The 18,153-nt window shown below is 40.2% G+C and overlaps 1 protein-coding gene across 1 annotated transcript in view; it reads left to right on the top strand.

Annotated features, from left to right (window-relative positions):
• Positions 1-18,153, top strand: part of EPB41L2 (erythrocyte membrane protein band 4.1-like 2) — a gene marked incomplete at its 3' end in the record, with an annotated part of 47,821 nt that overhangs the window by 16,082 nt on the left and 13,586 nt on the right. The window contains exons 3-4 of the mRNA XM_010291148.1: positions 7,507-7,611; positions 14,085-14,127. Coding sequence (XP_010289450.1) covers positions 7,507-7,611; positions 14,085-14,127 — 148 coding nt within the window. The remainder of the gene's footprint in view (positions 1-7,506; positions 7,612-14,084; positions 14,128-18,153) is intronic.

Raw genomic sequence — 18,153 nt, 5'->3', positions numbered from 1 at the left:
GCAGGAATGAGCTATTTTTACAGTTTGGAAGAGTCATCATTTGCCTTGCTGTGCTTTGGCACAGATACAAATGTTCTAGGTCTCAAAATGACCAACCTTTCCACCACACCAATGTAACTTCTGCCCACTTGTGTTCTAAAGCCTGTGTTAATTTCCTGGCCGTCTAGTGGCACCATCCATCCCAACCTATGGCTCTGGTTACACTTGGGCTTTCCTCCAGGCTGCGGCTGCTGAAATCACCCCCCTGCCCATGCCGCCGGAAAAGGGTTTGTGTCCAACCAGATCAAGTCCCTGGTCCTCCTTGCTCTGTGGCCTCATGGATGTAAGCTCTGGTGCAGAGAAGGGACAGCTAATCAGGGCGGTCTCTGGGTTGCAGGGGTTAGTTTCTGCCATGGCCTGAGAGGACAGTAACAGCACTGGGTTTGTCCTTGGGAGCCAAGTGGCAGAGGATGCCCAGCAGCCGTGCCCAGTGCATGGCCAGAAAAGGCAGGTACAGCCTCCTGGACAGGGACTGCCTCAGGGCCAGCACCCCAAAGGCCTTCCTCTGAAGGGTGCTGGGCAGAGGGGTGGTGGGTGGGGCTGTGGGGACCCTGTCACCCCTGTGTCATGGTGCCATGGCCCAGCAACGCAGCAGTCACAATGCCCCGGGGCAGGATAAAGGGGGCATCCTCCTGTGTCCTGCTGCCAACCTGACTGGCTTCGCCATCAGTACAGAACTGGCCCAGGGGCAGACCAAAAACATCAGAGAGGAAGTCCTTGAGGAAATTACTGGAATTACTTGGAGGAGGAGGGGGCTGAGGGAGGAAGATTGGAGGCTGGATGAGGCTGCTGGTGGTTCTCCATTGCAAGGCCCCTGCTTCTCAGGAGATGAGAATAACCACCAACACATGGAGGTGTCTGAGGCTATTGGGCCATTTCAGCTGGATAGCAGTGGCAAGACCAAGGGAATGCCTTCCTGAGGAGCACTTCAGAGCTTACTGTCCTCATCCTCTGCAGAGCCAGGGACAGCAGCTGTAAGAATTGGGATGCATAGATGCTGCAAGGGGTCCCAGTGCTTTGGAGCAGCCACTGGTGTCCTTGGAATGAGTGGCAAGGCATCTTGCCCCCAAGGTTGATCAGGCCAGAGGCTTTTTGCCACTTCAGAAGCCACTGAGATGTCTCCAGGTTGAGGGAGGGTAAGCATTGGGCATCTCCTGGGAGGCACGACCAGCCTGTGGGTCAAGGAGGCAGGTCTTGCTCACATGCTCAGGGAACAGCCGATCGCCAGCTCGGGGGTCAGGAAGGAATTTCCCCCCTGGGGCAGATAGGCACTGGTCCCCGGCGGTTTTTGCCTTCCTCTGCAGTATTGAGCATGACCACTTATCAGGGCTCCTCTGGTCTGTTTTTGGCTAGGTTACTGCCTACTCTTCATGCACCATGAAGATGGCCTCTCGTACCTTGCAGCTGGAGGGAGCAAGGCTTTTTTCCCCCCAGGGTGGGCTGGCAACAGTCCCTAGGTGGGGTTTTTGCTTCCTCTGCAGCACTGATCGTGGCCCCTTGCCAGGGCTCCTCTGGTCCATTTTGACTAGGTTCTTGCCTGCTTCTTATGCACCTCCGAGGCGCCACCAGTGCCCTGGCTGTCTCTGGCTCTCTGCCGTTGTAATTTTGTAGCAGGAGCAAGTTCTGCTTTTCCCTTGCTTCATTTCCCCAAGGGTTCTTGCTTGTGCAAAAGTGCCTGTGCCTGAAAAGGCTCCAGGCTTGCAGCACCATCAGGAGCTGCCACTTTTCAGCTCTCCCCATGTGCAATACAAGTGTGGAGCAGCCAGGACAGCACTTTTCATGCATCACTGACCAAAAAGCACAGCAGAGCACTTTTCTGCAGCCAAAAGGTATGCTTGTCATCGATGTGTGTCATACTCTTGAAAATACCCCAGGGTACCACACACCTCTTTTTCTGTGTGATCAGTACTGATCCTCATTCTTCAGGTTCTTGTTCCTCAGGAAACAGGGACTGCTTGGCCTTTATTTCTGCTGCTACTTTCTGTGACTTGCCTTTGCCAGACTGCAAGGAATGTTTTTTTTCAAACTGAAGAATGCACTAACCTGCTCGTGGCTACCCATGTGCATTGTGTTAATGCTTGTGAGCTTGTGAGCACTGTCTCTTAAACAGATTCAGAAAAATAAAATAAATGAAACCCTGTTTCCACTTCTTGTAATCTTTGTGATTTGTGTCCTTGAAAGTGTTTTTGGAGCTGGAAAACCCCTGGCATTTCAAGGCAATTTACAGTCTCACTCAACTCGCGGGGAGTGTAGTGAATAGACTAGAATAGTTTTGCTATGTTATGTGTACAGCAATACATGACTAGCTCTAACCGAGGTCTGAGGGCTCCGTGGAGGAGAGCAGCTCTCTGCAGCACAGAGACGGGTACACCTACACCATAACTCAGGCAGGGATGGGAGGCTGAGACATGTCCCCTGGGTTCTTGGCAGGAGATGCTGTGGGTCCCAGCCGTTGAGGGCTATGAGCACCTGCAGGACCCTGGCAGTAGTAGACCTGCACTGCTCATGTGTTGTGCTTTAGTCATTTATGGTTGGTGACTTTGGAGACCAAGTATGGGGCTAGATGGACCTTTGATATGATGGAGTACTGTTGTTCTCAGGCTCTTTTGTTTTATGTTTTTCCAAGGGAAATGGCTCAGGCATTTCTAAAAATAAGTACAAGGGAAAAATCCACAGGGAAATTAACAGCTATCGCTCACCTCAAAAAGTTCTGCAACAGTTTAGTTCAGGAGCGTGTCCTGCTTCAGACTGAGGACTTGGTCTTTGAGCCTCGCTAGTGTCAGAGATGTGGGGTTTTGCCATCCTGTGGAAACCCAGCTAAACTGGATGAAACAGAAGAGTTTCAAAAACAGTACTTTATGCATGATTTTTTTTTCAAAGTTGTTCAGATGGTTAAATTATTTCAGGATGATCTACAGCTCTTATGCCCAGCAAAAGGTACACACCTCCTTCCCACAAAGCGGCAAAACCAGTGCCTAGGCTGGGACATGATTACTCACTCAATCCCTTCTGCTAGTGCAGGGCTGGGAAGAAATGTCATCAGAGATTTCCTGAGCAAGTACTGCTAGGGAAAGGAGGAGGTAGGAAAAAGAAGAATATTTTTTCAGTTGCAAGAGACCTACGATGCTCATGTAGTCCAACTGCCTGACCACTTTGGGGCTGACCAAAGGTTAAATCATGTTATAAAGGGCATTGTCCAAGTGCCTGTTAAACAATGACAGGTTTGGGGCATCAATTGCCTCTGTAGGAAGCCTGTTCCAGTGTTTGACGACCTTCTCTGTAAGGAAATGCTTCCTAATGTCCAGTCTGAACCTCCCCTAGCGCAGCCTTGAACCATTCCCACCCATCCTATCACTGAATCCCAGGGAGAAGAGATCAGCACCCCTCTCTCCACTTCCCCTCCTCAGGAAGCTGTAGAGAGCAATGAGTTGGCCCCTCAGCTTCCTTTTCTCCAAGCTAGACAAACCCAGAGACCTCAGCCGCTCCTCATAGGACATTCCTTCCAGCCCCTTCACCAGCTTTGTTGCCCTCCTCTGGATGCATTCAAGAACCTTGACATCCTTTTTAAGTTGTGGTGCCTGGAGCTGCACACAGTACCCAAGGTGAGGCCGCACCAGTGCTGCATACAGCGGGATAACCACCTCTCTTGACTGGCTGGTTATGCTGTGTTTGATGCACTCCAGGATGGGGTTTGCCCTCTGGGCTACCAGGGCACACTGCTGACTCGTACTGAGCCTGCTGCCGACCAGCACCCTCAGGTCCCTTTCTGCAGGGCTGCTCTCCAGCCACTCCTCTCCCAGTTGATACTCGTGCCCAGTGTTACACCGTCCTAGGTGCAGAATTCAGCATTTCAACTTGTTAAGTTTCATCCCATTAATCATAATCCAATGCTCCAGTCTGTCTAAATCCCATCTACATGGTAGCCCTGAGGAACACTGCTAGTGTTTATATTGCATTTGTAGGTGGCAACTCTTTTATAGCCAAACGAATCCATAATATCCTAATTCCCAACTGCACAGAAATTTCCATTCTGTATGTCTGCTGCAATTGGCTTGCTCCAGTTTGCTGCTCTTGTGAGGAAGAGTTAAAGGACAGAAACCTCGTTACCCCCGATTTTATGAAGTGATTGTGTTATGAGGTGGCATCTGCAGTGTCTAAATACATACTTGTAATTGGTACTGGAACAATCTTCGTTACATATGTTCTTTCTATGTTCTTACTTAAACAAGTGCATAATTTGTGGGCAATACAGAATACTGCTGTTCTGAGTACTGTCCTGCTTTAAACTACTGGCCCTGCAAGCCTGTCCTCACTTCTTCTCGGCCTCGTTCTATAGCTAGGCTGAACATGCTCCCCTTCTTGTGGGGGCTGAGTGTGGACTTACGCTTTTACTGCCATTTCAACATTAGAATCGGGAATAAGGAGATTTCCTTGTTTTCAGTGCTAACGTTTGCTGTACTGTATACACGTATGTATTTGTGTATATACCTATACATAAATGCATATCTATTCGTACATATATAAGATTAGCAGTTACCATTTTACATATTGGTTGTGGCTGTTACTTGACACCTCAACCAATTGGTAGAAAAAGAAAGAGAATCCAGTTTAAAGAGTAACATTAAACTGTGCAAACCATGATGCTGCCTTCTTAGAGTCCACTGCTCTTTTATTAAACAGTTTCTAACATCTGAAATGACTGGATCACAAGAGTTGTCTTCTCTATGTTCAGTTCCTGTTTAGAGACACTCTCCTAGGAGCATGGGGTTTTCCAGAAAAATTATATGTTATCATATAATTTAAGCTGTATAGTAGGGGATTACAAAGGGATTACAAATAAATTGCACTTGAAAAGTTTGGCTTTACAAATTAAATACGTTTGCAGATTTTAAGAACTATATTACAATATATATAAAAAAGTAAAGAACTAGGAGTCTTTTAATATTGCAAATAGGTTTTAATAATGAGGACTGTTGCTGATACCAAGAGGCTTCTTATGCTTTTGAATCCACAACAGACCTCTATAAATGTCACTTTCTGATGCTGTAACTTCTTTGTGCCATGCTGCTGTCTAGAATGTAGACTAACATAATTTGGCCTTCCTGGCATGGTGGTGTTTTTCCTTATGTGAAAGAGCTATAAACTTAGAAGAAGATCTTTAAAGATACAGTGGACGTTGCCAGTGTATCCAAATTCTGTGTTGACTATGACTTCCTAAGAAGAAACTGTGTAATATTTTACATACTTGCAATGTATTTCCTGTAAATTTGTCTGCTTTATGTTTCTGTATGCCAAAGACTTGATATTAACCGTGGGGTTTAGTTTATAAACTTTATGAAAAGCTACATAATGAGCAACTGACTCCAGATATGGACTTAATGATAGCATATATTATTTCTGCATTAATCCATAGATTTCCTCTGCTGAAGTATGTATACCTGGAACTTGCCGTTGCAAGATGTGATCACTGATATGCACAATGATTTAGGGAGAAAAATATCTATTACATGCATGAGAGCGGGCTAAGATCCTTCAAACCCTCTGTTGCTTATACTTTTCCTGCTTTCGATTTAGCTCTTCTCTATATTGCTGGTTTTTTTATTAAGCTACAGGTGAGGCTGTCAAGAAAACTAAGTGGTTACTTCAGACTGCTAGGGGAAATCATAGTCCGTCTGTCTGAAGAGTAACATTTTTGAAAGTACCAAACAGACTTAAGATTCCCAGCTCCCTATTTCTAAAATGACCCTGACTTCTCAGTTCCACTGCCTCGCGGTGATGCTTGTGCTACTAAATATTCTCATTTTATAAGCATTTTTTGTGGGTTTTTTTTTTTTTTTTAATTTTCTGATCTTTCGGGACTTGTATGTTTGCTGAACAACGCAATCTTGAATAAATAAAGCTTTGGATTCTTGGGGAATAAAACAACAATGCCTTTCCTATTTGCTCAGTGCATACCTTCTTTTCTGCCCCCTCCCTCCCCTCCCGGCCTTAACGTTTTGTGCCGCGGAGCTGAGCTGCCGGCGAGCGCCGAGCTGGGGCATATTGCGAGCGCCCGGCCGCTGTCTGCGGGGACAATGGCTGCAGTGTCGCGAGGGCCGACACAGGGGCAGTCGATGGCGTTTCTGTGGAATTGCAGTGGCGTATGGCATCTACTGAAATCTGTAGGATAAGCAAATGCAAAAATTCCTTTAAGCTGCCAGGCCTCTGAAAATGCCATGTTGTGGCCTCACTGATAAATGCCAGAAGTAGCAGAACAGTCATGAAGGAGTTGGTTCAAAATGGGAGACTGCATGCCATTCGTGTTCAAATTTTAACTGTGGAAAGAAATTCTCGCCTTCCCCACCCCTGAGTACGTGTTGTGAGCCGTCTGCTGTAAAACTTTGCCTCCTGTCAGCTGCCATCTCCAGTACAACTAATCTTTTCCCTAAAACCTGGCGCACAGAAGCAGGCCTGGGCCTGCTTTTCATTACCAGCGCTAGGAAGATACGGGATGCCCTTTTTTACGTTCCCGGTTCCAGGTGCAAGAAGAACAGAAAAAACTTCAGGACTAATTGCCATTTGCTTAAGCTGTAGTAATACTGAGCCTTTTTAGGAGTGTGTTAAAATGACGATCGATCTTCGATTACTACTATAAAGTAGCAGACTATCATGTTGAAACTACCCTCAAATAAAAATGTGATCTTTGTTGTTGTTGTTACTGACTTCCACTAATTTTTTTTTTAGGAAAAATAAACTTCTTGAAGACTGTTCTTTTATTTTTGAATATCCAGTGGATTTTTTGGGTAGTGAGAGAGTTCATAAATGCATACAGCATTCATACAGAGTTCATAGAGGTAGAAGGAAGCCCTCTCCTCTTACTTTCTGCCCCTCCAAACCCCTGCAGTATAGACAGCTAGACACGTTGCTTACGCTCTGTTTACACGTGTCTGCTACTTCTACTCGTCTGATCACCGACTTTTAGTGGTCTGCCTGTTCTTTTTGTCTCTTGAAGATGATAATGTGTTTTATTTTTCTTGGGACTTCATATCTAGTATTGAGATGTATGCCAAAATCCTTGAAATGCGGAAGTTAACAGAAATTAACACTGTAAGAAGTACATTAACTTTTAGAAGATATTAATGTAGAAGAAGTTGGCTCACATGAAGAAGTGTCTGGTTATTTTAAAAATTAAGACTCAGAAAAACAAATTTAAGAGCTATTTAGTGGCACTTAATGATGCAAAATATTTAGATCAGTTTAGGTACTGAATTTTGCTTGTGCATTCTGGTAAATCTTTTTGATGAATTGAAAAATTTCTACTGAAATTGAAACATTGTATCATAAGAAGGCTACAGCTTTATCATCTATTTTATTGATATTTTGAATTTTCCTGATTAATACCACTGAATTACAGTACATTACATTAATCCTGTAATTAAGGATCTCACTGTTTACTGATAGTACTTTTTCTTCTTTTTTTTCCTTCAGAAAAGAGCAAAAGGCCAAGTGCTGTTTGACAAAGTGTGTGAACATCTCAATTTACTGGAAAAGGACTATTTTGGACTGTTGTTTTATGAGAATTCAGAACAGAAGGTAAGCCTGTATGAGAGTTTTGTTTGTTTTTCTGTGTTGCTACTATATTCAATAGTTCAGTGAGGTATATTGTATTAAATGTATACCATTACAAGCATTTGAGTAAACTGTTGCAAAATGTCAATTCTAGTCTGTTGTAAACTTGGAACATGTGCAAGATACTGATGTGTATGCTGATATCTAACAAAGTGGCCATTTATTTTTCAGAGTGGGGGAATATTTAAAATATCTACATTTTTGAAAAAAACAATTAAGTAATTGCTAGACTTTATAGTAAAACAGTAAAATAGCATAGTAAAACAGAATGCCATACCTGAAAGTGAAGATAGGAAATTTTAACTAATATCTTTGCCTTAACGATCTGAAAACTCCCCAAATTTCTGAATACTTTTAATTATTTACATTGTTTTTTAAAACAAGCAAACAAAACTTTACATGATAAAAAAAAAATCTTTTACCTGACTTTCCAATAATTTTGCTGCCTTTTCTCATGTGTGTTTAATAATGCTTTGAACAGGAATATGAAGGAAATCTTGCTCCTAAGTCTGTAACTGTTAGGACTTTGAGTTCCTTTTTTATTAATTTTAAGCTTAAAGAAAATTTTGGGATTTGTAAAGATGAGACTGGAGCTAGCCCATCACCAGTACTGGATGCTAGTTTTAGAAATTAAGAGGTGTTTTAATATGACTGTATTCAAATAGGATCTCTTAAGTACCTTTTGGTAACTTCTCTTCAGTTGACTCTTGCATTTGCTTACATGTTGGGGTGGTTGAGCACACCTAGAGAGCTGAGCTGAGAAAAATCTTGAATCAGTCAGTGGTATGCATTCCATTAATCACCAAAATCCAATTTAACTTTTCCCAGCATTGAAAAGGACTATGATATAAGGAAGAAACTTTTCACAATGAGGGTGGTGAAACACTGAAACAGGTTGCCCAGAGAGGTGGTAGATGCCCCATCCCTGGAAACTTTCCAGGTCAGGCTGGATGAAGCTCTGAGCAACTTGGTCTATTTGAAGCTGTCCCTGCTCACTGCAGGGAAGTTGGACTAGATGGCCTTTAAAGGTCCCTTCCAACCCAAAGTTTCTATGATTCTATGGTTCTATGGTTGGTATAGAGCTATGTTTTGGGGTTTTTTTCATTTTTTTTTCTTTTCTAATGAGCTTCTAGTTGGACTAAGAGATTTCTTGGTATTCCTCAGTCATGTGAATGGAGGAACAGAATACCACACTTTAAAAAGAGCCCATCTGTTTTTTCCTATGTCTTTATGCTTGGAGATACTAAAAATTTGATGGGATATGAGCCTGGGCAACCTGATCTAGTTCAAAGCTGGCTCTGCCTTTAATCACAGTTAGACCAGATATTGACAGAGATCCCTTTCAGCCTAAATGAGTGTCTGAGCTCCCTATCCATTGACTATGGAGGTGCTACTGTAGCAACACTCATAAATGAGGTATTTACATAAATTGAGAAATATTTGAATAATGGGATTCCTGTGGTTTGATTATTTATATGCCCAGACTAAGTCTAGCACTCTATTCAAAAGAAGAGTAGACCACTTGTGACCTGAATTATGCACAGCAGCAGGGTTTTATTTAAAAACTTCTGGAAGAATCTGGTCCAATGTGTTATGAATGCTAAAAAAACTCAGTTGTCGGATTTTCTCTTCTTCATACAAGTAAGTCCATAGCGTTATTTGGAGAAACTGAAAAATTAGTCTTCCCCCGCAGATTTGCATTTCCCACTTCCTACTTTCTATTGCAGGATTAAGCTTAATTTATGGTGAACTGCAGGAACTACGGGATTTTGAATGCCAGTGAGTCACAGTGAAGGAGGGGTTTATTTTAGGTGTTTCCTGGCTGGGTAGCCCATAGGCTCTAGATTGTACTCAAAGTGCCATTATATGGTTGGTACTATGCCTTCCTGGTGCAGCTCTAAGCTGTGATTGCCAGATGAGTGGGAATACCCAGCTTTCCAAAGAAGAATTTGAAAACATGGGCTTTGTCATGAACTAGTCACTTAAATAAGTGCTTACAGTCTTTTACAGGTTGGACAGTCTGTACTGTAACATTCACATTTATATAGGCTTGCTTATTTTTACTGCTCTTGTCACTCAAGTTACCTAATTCAAAGCTAACGCTTTTGTACAGCACCATGTTTGGAAGTTCTTACACCAGTTATGGCATAAACGTATCCTGATAATGTGAAGTGTAGCTACTGTGGTGTCTTAGTATGGCAAAATTACTGGTTGTGTACTGAGAAAGTTCCCCCTCCCCAGCTGCCATTTCTTTCATGCTGGTAAGTTTGAAGTTGTATGATTACACAAAATGTGCCTAGTAAGATTGGAGCACTCATTTTTACCATTTTTTTTTGATACATGGATGAAGATAATTTAAATTGTTTTCAGTATGTGAAATATTTGTGGTATGTTTTTGATGAATGCTTCTGTCTTGGGACTTTTAAGTGTCTCAACTTGTTTTTGATGAATGCTTCTCTCTTAAGACTTTTAAGTGTCTCAACTTTTTTTCATTCTTTTAAAAAAGCCCAAACATTCAGTATTTTATGTTTTGATTTAATTAATAGATGGAAGTGTGGGGGGCTGATCAGTTGTGTTCAGCAATAGCTGCCAGAGAAAGCTTGGGGACTTGGAACTTTTACTGGGTTTAGGGCCTTCTCTTTTGTACACCTCTGTAGTTAAGTTCAAATTCTTTTTGCATCTCAGTATCAGTTCTTTCTGATGCACTTTTTCTTCTGTTATGGTTGTTGCCTGGTCAGATTAAAATGCCACAAATCTCTGACCTCCAGGCTAGTCAGTACTAAATGCTGAATGATGTGTTTTTCTCATTCTTGTGCACTCATCACAGCCACCCATTTATGAGCCAGCTGTTGAAGTCAAAAGGCAGCTGTGGGGTGTGGAAACTGAACGCCAGGCACTTTTGAATTAGAGCTGCTCCCTAAAGCACCATCGGGGTACCATTGGAGGAAGAGTCCCATTAACTTTTCTCTATGGGTGTTCTGTGCAGCTGGGAGAGACATTATGTCTTCAAATCAGACTGATTTTTGTTAGCTTTAATACACATTTTAAAACTATTTAGGTCAAATTACTCATTAATGATTTCTTTCGTGGTTTTGCAAATGTTAAATCCATTGGTCTAAAGTTTAGTTCGTGATTTTATTGCATTACACCCTCAAAAGTTCATGAATGCTCCATTTGCACTGTAATTGATCTCCAGAAGTGTTAGAAAGCTTCTGCTGGGCACCAGCTGGAAATGTTGCTTTTCTGGATTTGTACAAAATACTTTTGTACTGGTAGAGAACATTTTATTGTTCTTTGACAATTCGTTACTTTGTCTCATCTATAACCTTACCATTCACAAATTAAACAAATACATTTCTGCCTACTAGAGCAAAGTAGTGTGTATACACTTTGTCTTTTGTTTTGAAAGACAGACCTGTCTATTCTGCAGTAAGAGGTCTATTTCAGGCTAGTTTCTTTCAATAGTGTTTGTTTTATTCATAACAAAAGCACATGTGCAAAATCCCCTCACCCCTGTAATTATGCATATAAATGCATCTGATTTTATTTGACAGAACACTAATGGAAGTTATAGGAAGCAAAGTCTGCTTCCAATAAGCTTACTCCAGATTTGGAAAATCAGAAAATGAACTGTATAGCTTCTGTAAAGAAAAGGTTATTCTTCTCATCTTGCAGCTTATGCTGTATTGTATGTTCTTTTCTCCTACATTATAAGGATAAAAAATAAAGCACTGAAAGTAACATCCTCAAACCCCCTAGTTTTCTGCTGTAGTTATGCCATGCTATATTCTATACTTACTCACTTTATACTACACTTTATCTAAAATTTAAGACTTTAAGGTACTTCTAGTTATATCTGTAATTGGAATAATATGGTTGTGTATCATTTTGGAATGGAATTCATGCCAAAACTGAAAACCTAAGATGATAACTGTAGCTGAAGTGAGTCTCAGTTAAAATTATTTTAAGACTCTGTTGTCTTCCAAGGCCTTTCCGTGTCAAGGCTCTTCCAACAGATGGCAGTTTTTCCGACTTAAACAGAATAAATGTTATCCAGACTTTTTGAAGTAATGTATGTAGAAATGCAGAGGTTGCAGACTTCTTAAAGCACGAAATGTAAAATTACTCTTTTTTATTCATTACTTCTATAAAAATGATAGAAAAGGAGTTTTGCATTTAATTTGTAAACAGTATTTGTCTAGTACATACATGCTGCATTTGTGATGAAGTCAGCTTGGGTCAAGGTCAATTACGATATGGAACTTAGTATTTTGGGTCATATTCATAGAAGCCATATCCTTTATCAGCAAAGGTGATCGACGTTGTTAAGGGAGAAGCCGCTGCCTGAGCATTCTCACGCTGATCAAGGAGCCGCACACACACCGCCTGAGACTTTAACTGCTAGGACCGGAGCCCCTTCGCAGCGGGCGACTCCAGTGAGCCGATGGGTGCCCCTTTCCACTCCTCACACACACACACTCACTCTTGGGCACTTCCTCTTCCCTCAGGCTTGGCCTTGGGTTTACCGAAGCAGAATCTCCAACATAACGAACGCCAGACGAATTTATTAGGTGATACAGCAGTGTAGAACAGCTCAAGCTGGGTGCCTCTGGAGAGGGACCCTGAACAAAAGAATCTCTGGGCAATTATACCTTTACAATCTAAGATCCCCTCCCCTCGTGAGACAGTTCGGTTCAATAACAGTATTTGGGTCTGGGGTCTCCTTGTTCCTCATTGGATCCTTTCACTGTCTCCAGGTGGGCCGTTCTTTTTCTTTTCTCGAGGAGGCAACTTCTGCTGATGGATGTGGCTCTCTTATCTTTCTAATTTACACCAGTTATGGAGCCTCCCCTCACGTAACTAAGAGTTTAGTGTAAGTTCATCAGTATCTAGATGAAAGATCACAGCTTGTGGCCGAAGGCTTTTTACTAACACTGTACAATGGGTTCTGTTTGGACTAGGAAGTGACTCCTATAACAACATTAAGGATTTGCACTAGTGCAAAAACATACAGTTCCACATTCTCCTAATCGATACAGACCCATAAAACTGTAGCCTGGCATGTTTTGTCTCCTTGAAGTACATTTGGCTTTGGGTGGAAAAGCCTGTAATAAAGACTGAGGGATATGGTATTGGAAAACAATTCTTGCGTCTGGGGTTTGGTACCATGGACTGAAAGGTGAGTCACATTATACCCAGTATCCACTTCTTGGCTAAGTTAGGCAAGAAACGTAGGTAGAGATATGCCTTTAGCAGCATTTGTGCTGGCACTGAGGGCCCCTCTGACTGTAAAGCTGCTAATATGTGCAGTGGTTTGTGGAAAAGCAAATGTTGTCCTTGACCTTACATGTCAGTTGCTAATTCTTCCCTACTTTGCACACCCCTGTCTTTGAAACGTGCCAAGTCCTGGTTGTGTGCATGTGTGTTTACTCCATGTATATGCTTGTGTACATGTGTCTGGCCGTAGGAAATAAAGGTTCAAACACTGTATAAAGTAAATTCTCAGAAAGTGCAGTTAAAAGACTTATGTTTTTAGTCTCTCACTCAATCTGTTTTTTAACATCTATTGGTGAAGTTAGTAAACAGGGTTGTCTGAGTTACTGATTAATATATATTACTGATTTCTTAGTTTCACTTCCCAAAGTTATATTTTTGGATGATCAATCACAAAAAAGTCTCTTTGTACATACCAATAGTAACTGAAATGTTATTGGGCTATTTCATAGGTTGAATAGATTATATAAAAATATTTTTGATGTTGAGGATAGAACACATTTAATAGTGAGGCATCTATATATGAAAAACTGACTTTTTGCATTGCCTAAAATAGAGCTGAGTATCTAAATTTAACCCTTGCCCATGTATCAGTGTTAACATAATACATGTTTGTAGAGAACTTTGCTTTGGGGAGGTCAGAAAAAAAGCATGAAATTTGATTAGGTCTTTCCAAGCACCTTTGAATGTTAACAGGACTAAAATGTATACGCTTTAAGACAGATGATGAGAATAGTAAGTCTCTGGAGTTCAAGAGAAATATCATCTTAAGAAACTCTGTGTGGGTGTGTAAGCACAGACGGGTAGAGATTACACAGCCGTACCTGAAAAGTCTGTTTATGTCAATAAAAGGAATATGAGAGAATTGTGTTTGTCAAATGTAATTTGCTAGACCACCTCCACTGTAAGACTATCCACTTTTCAAAATTACAGGGCATAAATAGTCTAAAGCAATGAGACAGCCATGAAGGCAATTGCCCTACACAGTTTCACTTATGTGCATGGGTGGAGAGACTTGCTAGCAAATCACATGTTCAATTTTAAAATTCTCTGGGTTATTTTAAAGTAGAACAGATGTCTGAACAATACAGACTTTAACTGCACTGTATGAAATTACCATCCTCAGTCTGAAATTATTTTAAATACTGTTTATTTTTTTTCAGAACTGGCTAGATTCTTCAAAGGAAATTAAGAGACAAATTCGAAGTAAGTACCTCTGTATTCGGATGTTATGCCCCATTTTTTTTTTCTCAATGAAATATTCTTCATAAATTTAGTAGCCTGGATGTTGACTGAATTGTATGCTTAGAGCATTAAAAGAATTTATATCTGATGATGACATATTGAGCCTTAGAACAGAAAGCAAAGCTTCCATTTCAGTCCACTACCCAACAAGGAGAGAAAGAATCACTCAGACTTGTGCTGTAGAAATTAATCATTATACTGGCTGCTGCCCCAAAACTTTCCTGTATCTTTTTGCAGTTGATCTTTTTGCCTCGTGAAGCAGTAGATGTTTTTCAATTTTTTGTGTTGATATTTGGGCTATGAGATGGAGAATGTAATCTTGCAAAGATGGTCATGTTTGTTGCTGTAGGATATTAAAAAGAGATGGTATAAAAAGAGAATCAATATCATATGAAAAATTTATGTTTTTCAGTCCTGATCTGTCCAGCATTGGCTTTTCTGATCTGTCCATCATTTCCAGAATAGAAATGGAATATAGAGCGTAATCTTGGAAAGTCAGACTGCTCCCTACAGTGCTTTTCAGACTTAATCTGTGAGAGAAGTCTTTCTATTTCCCATATTCAACATACAATTAATAATTTATTTTACTCCTGTTTGCATAAAACTCTGTCAGGTACTTCACTAGCCAGGTGACTTTTGTAATAGATAGTAGAGTGAATGGAGAGTAAATTTAGGAAATACTCCTCATGAATTTAAATGGCTCAAAATAAGTAGCCACTAAGAAGTGTTAGACAGCACTTACTGAAATTCTTCTCATAGCTTTACTCATTTGTGGCCAAAGCAGTTTCTTTTTGGGTGGAAACCTTCTTCTATTAGTGCCTGATAGGAAATGTAAGTGAGAGGTGTAAAAGAAACGTAAAAGAGATGATGATCATAAGATTTGCATGTCTACACTTCAAACACAACAATTTAAGTTACTTAAGAGACTGGCTTTGAACTCTTTTGGGGAATGTGATCTAGTGGCAGCACTTTTAATTCAGAACGGTGGTGTGTTATTTACGATGATGAACCCGTGGTTTCTTTACTACTGTTAACTTCCTGTTTTAAGGAAACACTCACATTTTTCCAGAAATGGTAGTGGTGTTAATTCTATTTTCTTTAGACCTTTCCCAACTGATGAAATCTCCTACTAGGAAAGTGTGATTTATATTTTCAGTAAAGAAATTACAGTTACAGAAGCTTCATTGGAGACTATTTTTTTTTAATACATGCTCTCGTATAAGCAAAGTAGATTGATTAAATCAGTGAATGTACTGACATAGTTATGCAAGTAGAAGCCATCTGCAATTATTCTTTTAATTAAGGAAAAGTTACAGGTATTGTAACTCCTTATTCTACAGAAATGTCAGGTCTTCAGTAAAAACCTGTTGTCAAAATGTGGGCTAAGGGCTGTTTTGTTTGGTTTATACTATTTGCAAAAGGATCAAGGATATTGATACTTTTCGTGTTACTGTCTTCTGTAGTGATCTGCATGCTATATAGCCTACGAGTAAGTGTCATGAATCTGAAGTGTTACAATTGGCCTGAAAAATTTTGGATGCACTATATAACATCTTTTTAACACTGTGTAATATGTACTACAAGAAACATTTTAAGGGGATCTGATTTTTTATACAGCATGGAGACTTACATTTTATACTGGATATCAAGTCCAATTTCTTGAATTGGGCATCACAATTGGAATTTTTCCTCCAGTCTGTAACTCTTTAGAGTTGATAGGCATAACGTATAAGGCAAACAACCCAGTAAGAAAACCATTTTAAGGATTTTAACCATGAAACCTGCTCACGCTGATTTGCAAGTAATCAGCATGCTGTCAGTTGCATTCCTCATAATCAGTGTATTAACGTTTCCGGATACTGGAATGTACTGGAAAAACAAATTTTATCCCCCAACTATGTGAGTATCAAGTAATGAGGCTTGTCTTTGTTTCAGGCTGAGTTCTAAATACATTTCTTTGAATAGAGATTGGAAATCTTACTTACAAAAAATACTTAATTACAATATATTTAAGGTACCTGTAAAACCTACTAATCCTTTTGAAAATTTGAAATGAAGAAACTCTTTTATTTTTCTCTTGTACGGCACAAACTGAAGCATGCTAGATAAGCTTATCTGGACAAATACAACAGTCAAGGGTGACAAATTTGGACGTGGAGTTCAGCCTATCAGTTTGAAGCTTAATATTTATAACAATCTCTGTCTCTCTCTTACATGTGAAGAACACCAATACTCTGCACATTGGGCACATGTGTACCCCGTGTGTCGGGGGAAGACGAAGTAAGAATCCTGTTGTCTCCTCCAGGTCATGTTCTGCATCAGGCTGTCTCTTGCTGAGGTTCAGGGTCCTCAGGCTTTCTGTGAGATCTCTGATTTGTTCAGGTTGGCCTTTGGCTGGCAATTATGTTTGATCTCAGCAATTACTGGTGCTACTTTGGCTAATGAACTTGATCCCACATATTACTGGCTCTGTTCTCAGGGCTACAAAAGTGGCAGAAAGCTTGGTTGCTTTCAAGCCAGCCTGATCTCTTCAGGAAAATTAATTCTTGACTTTTTTAACTCATGTAATTGGATGTCCTCTGGCATGTGTTAAAACCTCTAATGAATTCTATCAGGGACAGGTGGGTAATTACATTTCTGTCACTATCTTCTTGAAAATTGCTACATCTAAAGTGGATTCAAGCTTTTGCAAAATTGAGAACTGCAGCTTGAATATTGTGATGGTACAAGCAGTAGCAACTGACATTGTAACAGTCAAGTCCCAGACTTCAAAGAGAGTATGGTGGTTCACCCTTATATAAAATTTAATTAGAAAATTGATTTGTGTGAGATGTTGTACATGCAGTTCATGTAGAACACATGATAGTCCACTCAGTTTTGTCTACGATTATTTTCATAACTCATTCTCCGTGTAATAGAATTGAATGAGTAAACTACATAAACTTGGTTTCATCACAGTGTTTATTGCAATTGAAGATCAATCTTTTGTCTGCAATTTAAATGTTCACAGTTATGGGTCAATGAGATATGAATGTACAAACCATCTGTTTTGGGAAGCCTAATTATTTGCTTTTATTGTTTGTGTAATTGAAGTATATGAAACTGAGTTATAGACATGGTTACCTTTCTCTTCACACAAATTTTGAAACTATTTTTGGGGTATATCCTGGTTTTGGTGTGGGTATAATTCATTCTCTTCCAAATGGAAATTGCGGAACAGTTGTTTAAATCCAAAGTAATGTTATGTCAATTAAACCTATTTTTATCACAAAAAATATATACTTTATTTATTATAAAATATACAACATTCCATATTGCATATCCTGTGTTATGTATCTTATAAGAAATGGAGAGGATTTGGATGTTCTAAGGGCAGAATAGACTGGTGTAGGGGAGTGTGGTTTATGTGTTCTACCTGATAAATGATACATTTAACTGTTTTTGTTGCTTCTTACTGTCTTGCTGTCTTTGTTAGAAGAATACCTATTTAGCCTGAAGATTCTAGAAACTCATCACTGTACGCAGGATATGATTAATCTGATCTAATTTAAGTTAACTGTGTCCACTTAAGGTAACCGCACTTGTTTTTTGAAGGAGCAAGCACTTCCAGGAGGTCAGTGCCTTCTGAAATAGGTGCCTGAGAGGGGAAGGCAACCAAATGCCTTTTTTCTTCCATTGGCTATGAAAGGAGTCAGTGGTATATCACCTATATAATTACGTTTCAGCAGTCTAGGGTTGAAAGAAACTATGTCCACTATCATCAAAAGGATAATGGTTACGGTGATAGGAAAGTGTTTTCTTTCTAGAAAGGAGTGATTAACTGAAAGACTGAAGACAGAAAACTTGTCTTGCTTGTTACTTGATTCAGCTTAATTCTTGAGGGGGGTGAGGGAAATCCTCTGTAATTCTGTGGAAGTGGATTAGAATAGATGAAATAGTACAATAGGTAAGGCAGCTGGTGGCAAGTCTTGGGCTATAACTTTAAAC

The sequence above is a fragment of the Phaethon lepturus genome, unplaced genomic scaffold (genome assembly GCF_000687285.1).
Source record: "Phaethon lepturus isolate BGI_N335 unplaced genomic scaffold, ASM68728v1 scaffold14460, whole genome shotgun sequence".
NCBI lineage: Eukaryota > Metazoa > Chordata > Aves > Phaethontiformes > Phaethontidae > Phaethon > Phaethon lepturus.
Note: the sequence above shows the minus strand (reverse complement) of the source record. Positions and strands in the feature narration are given on the sequence as shown.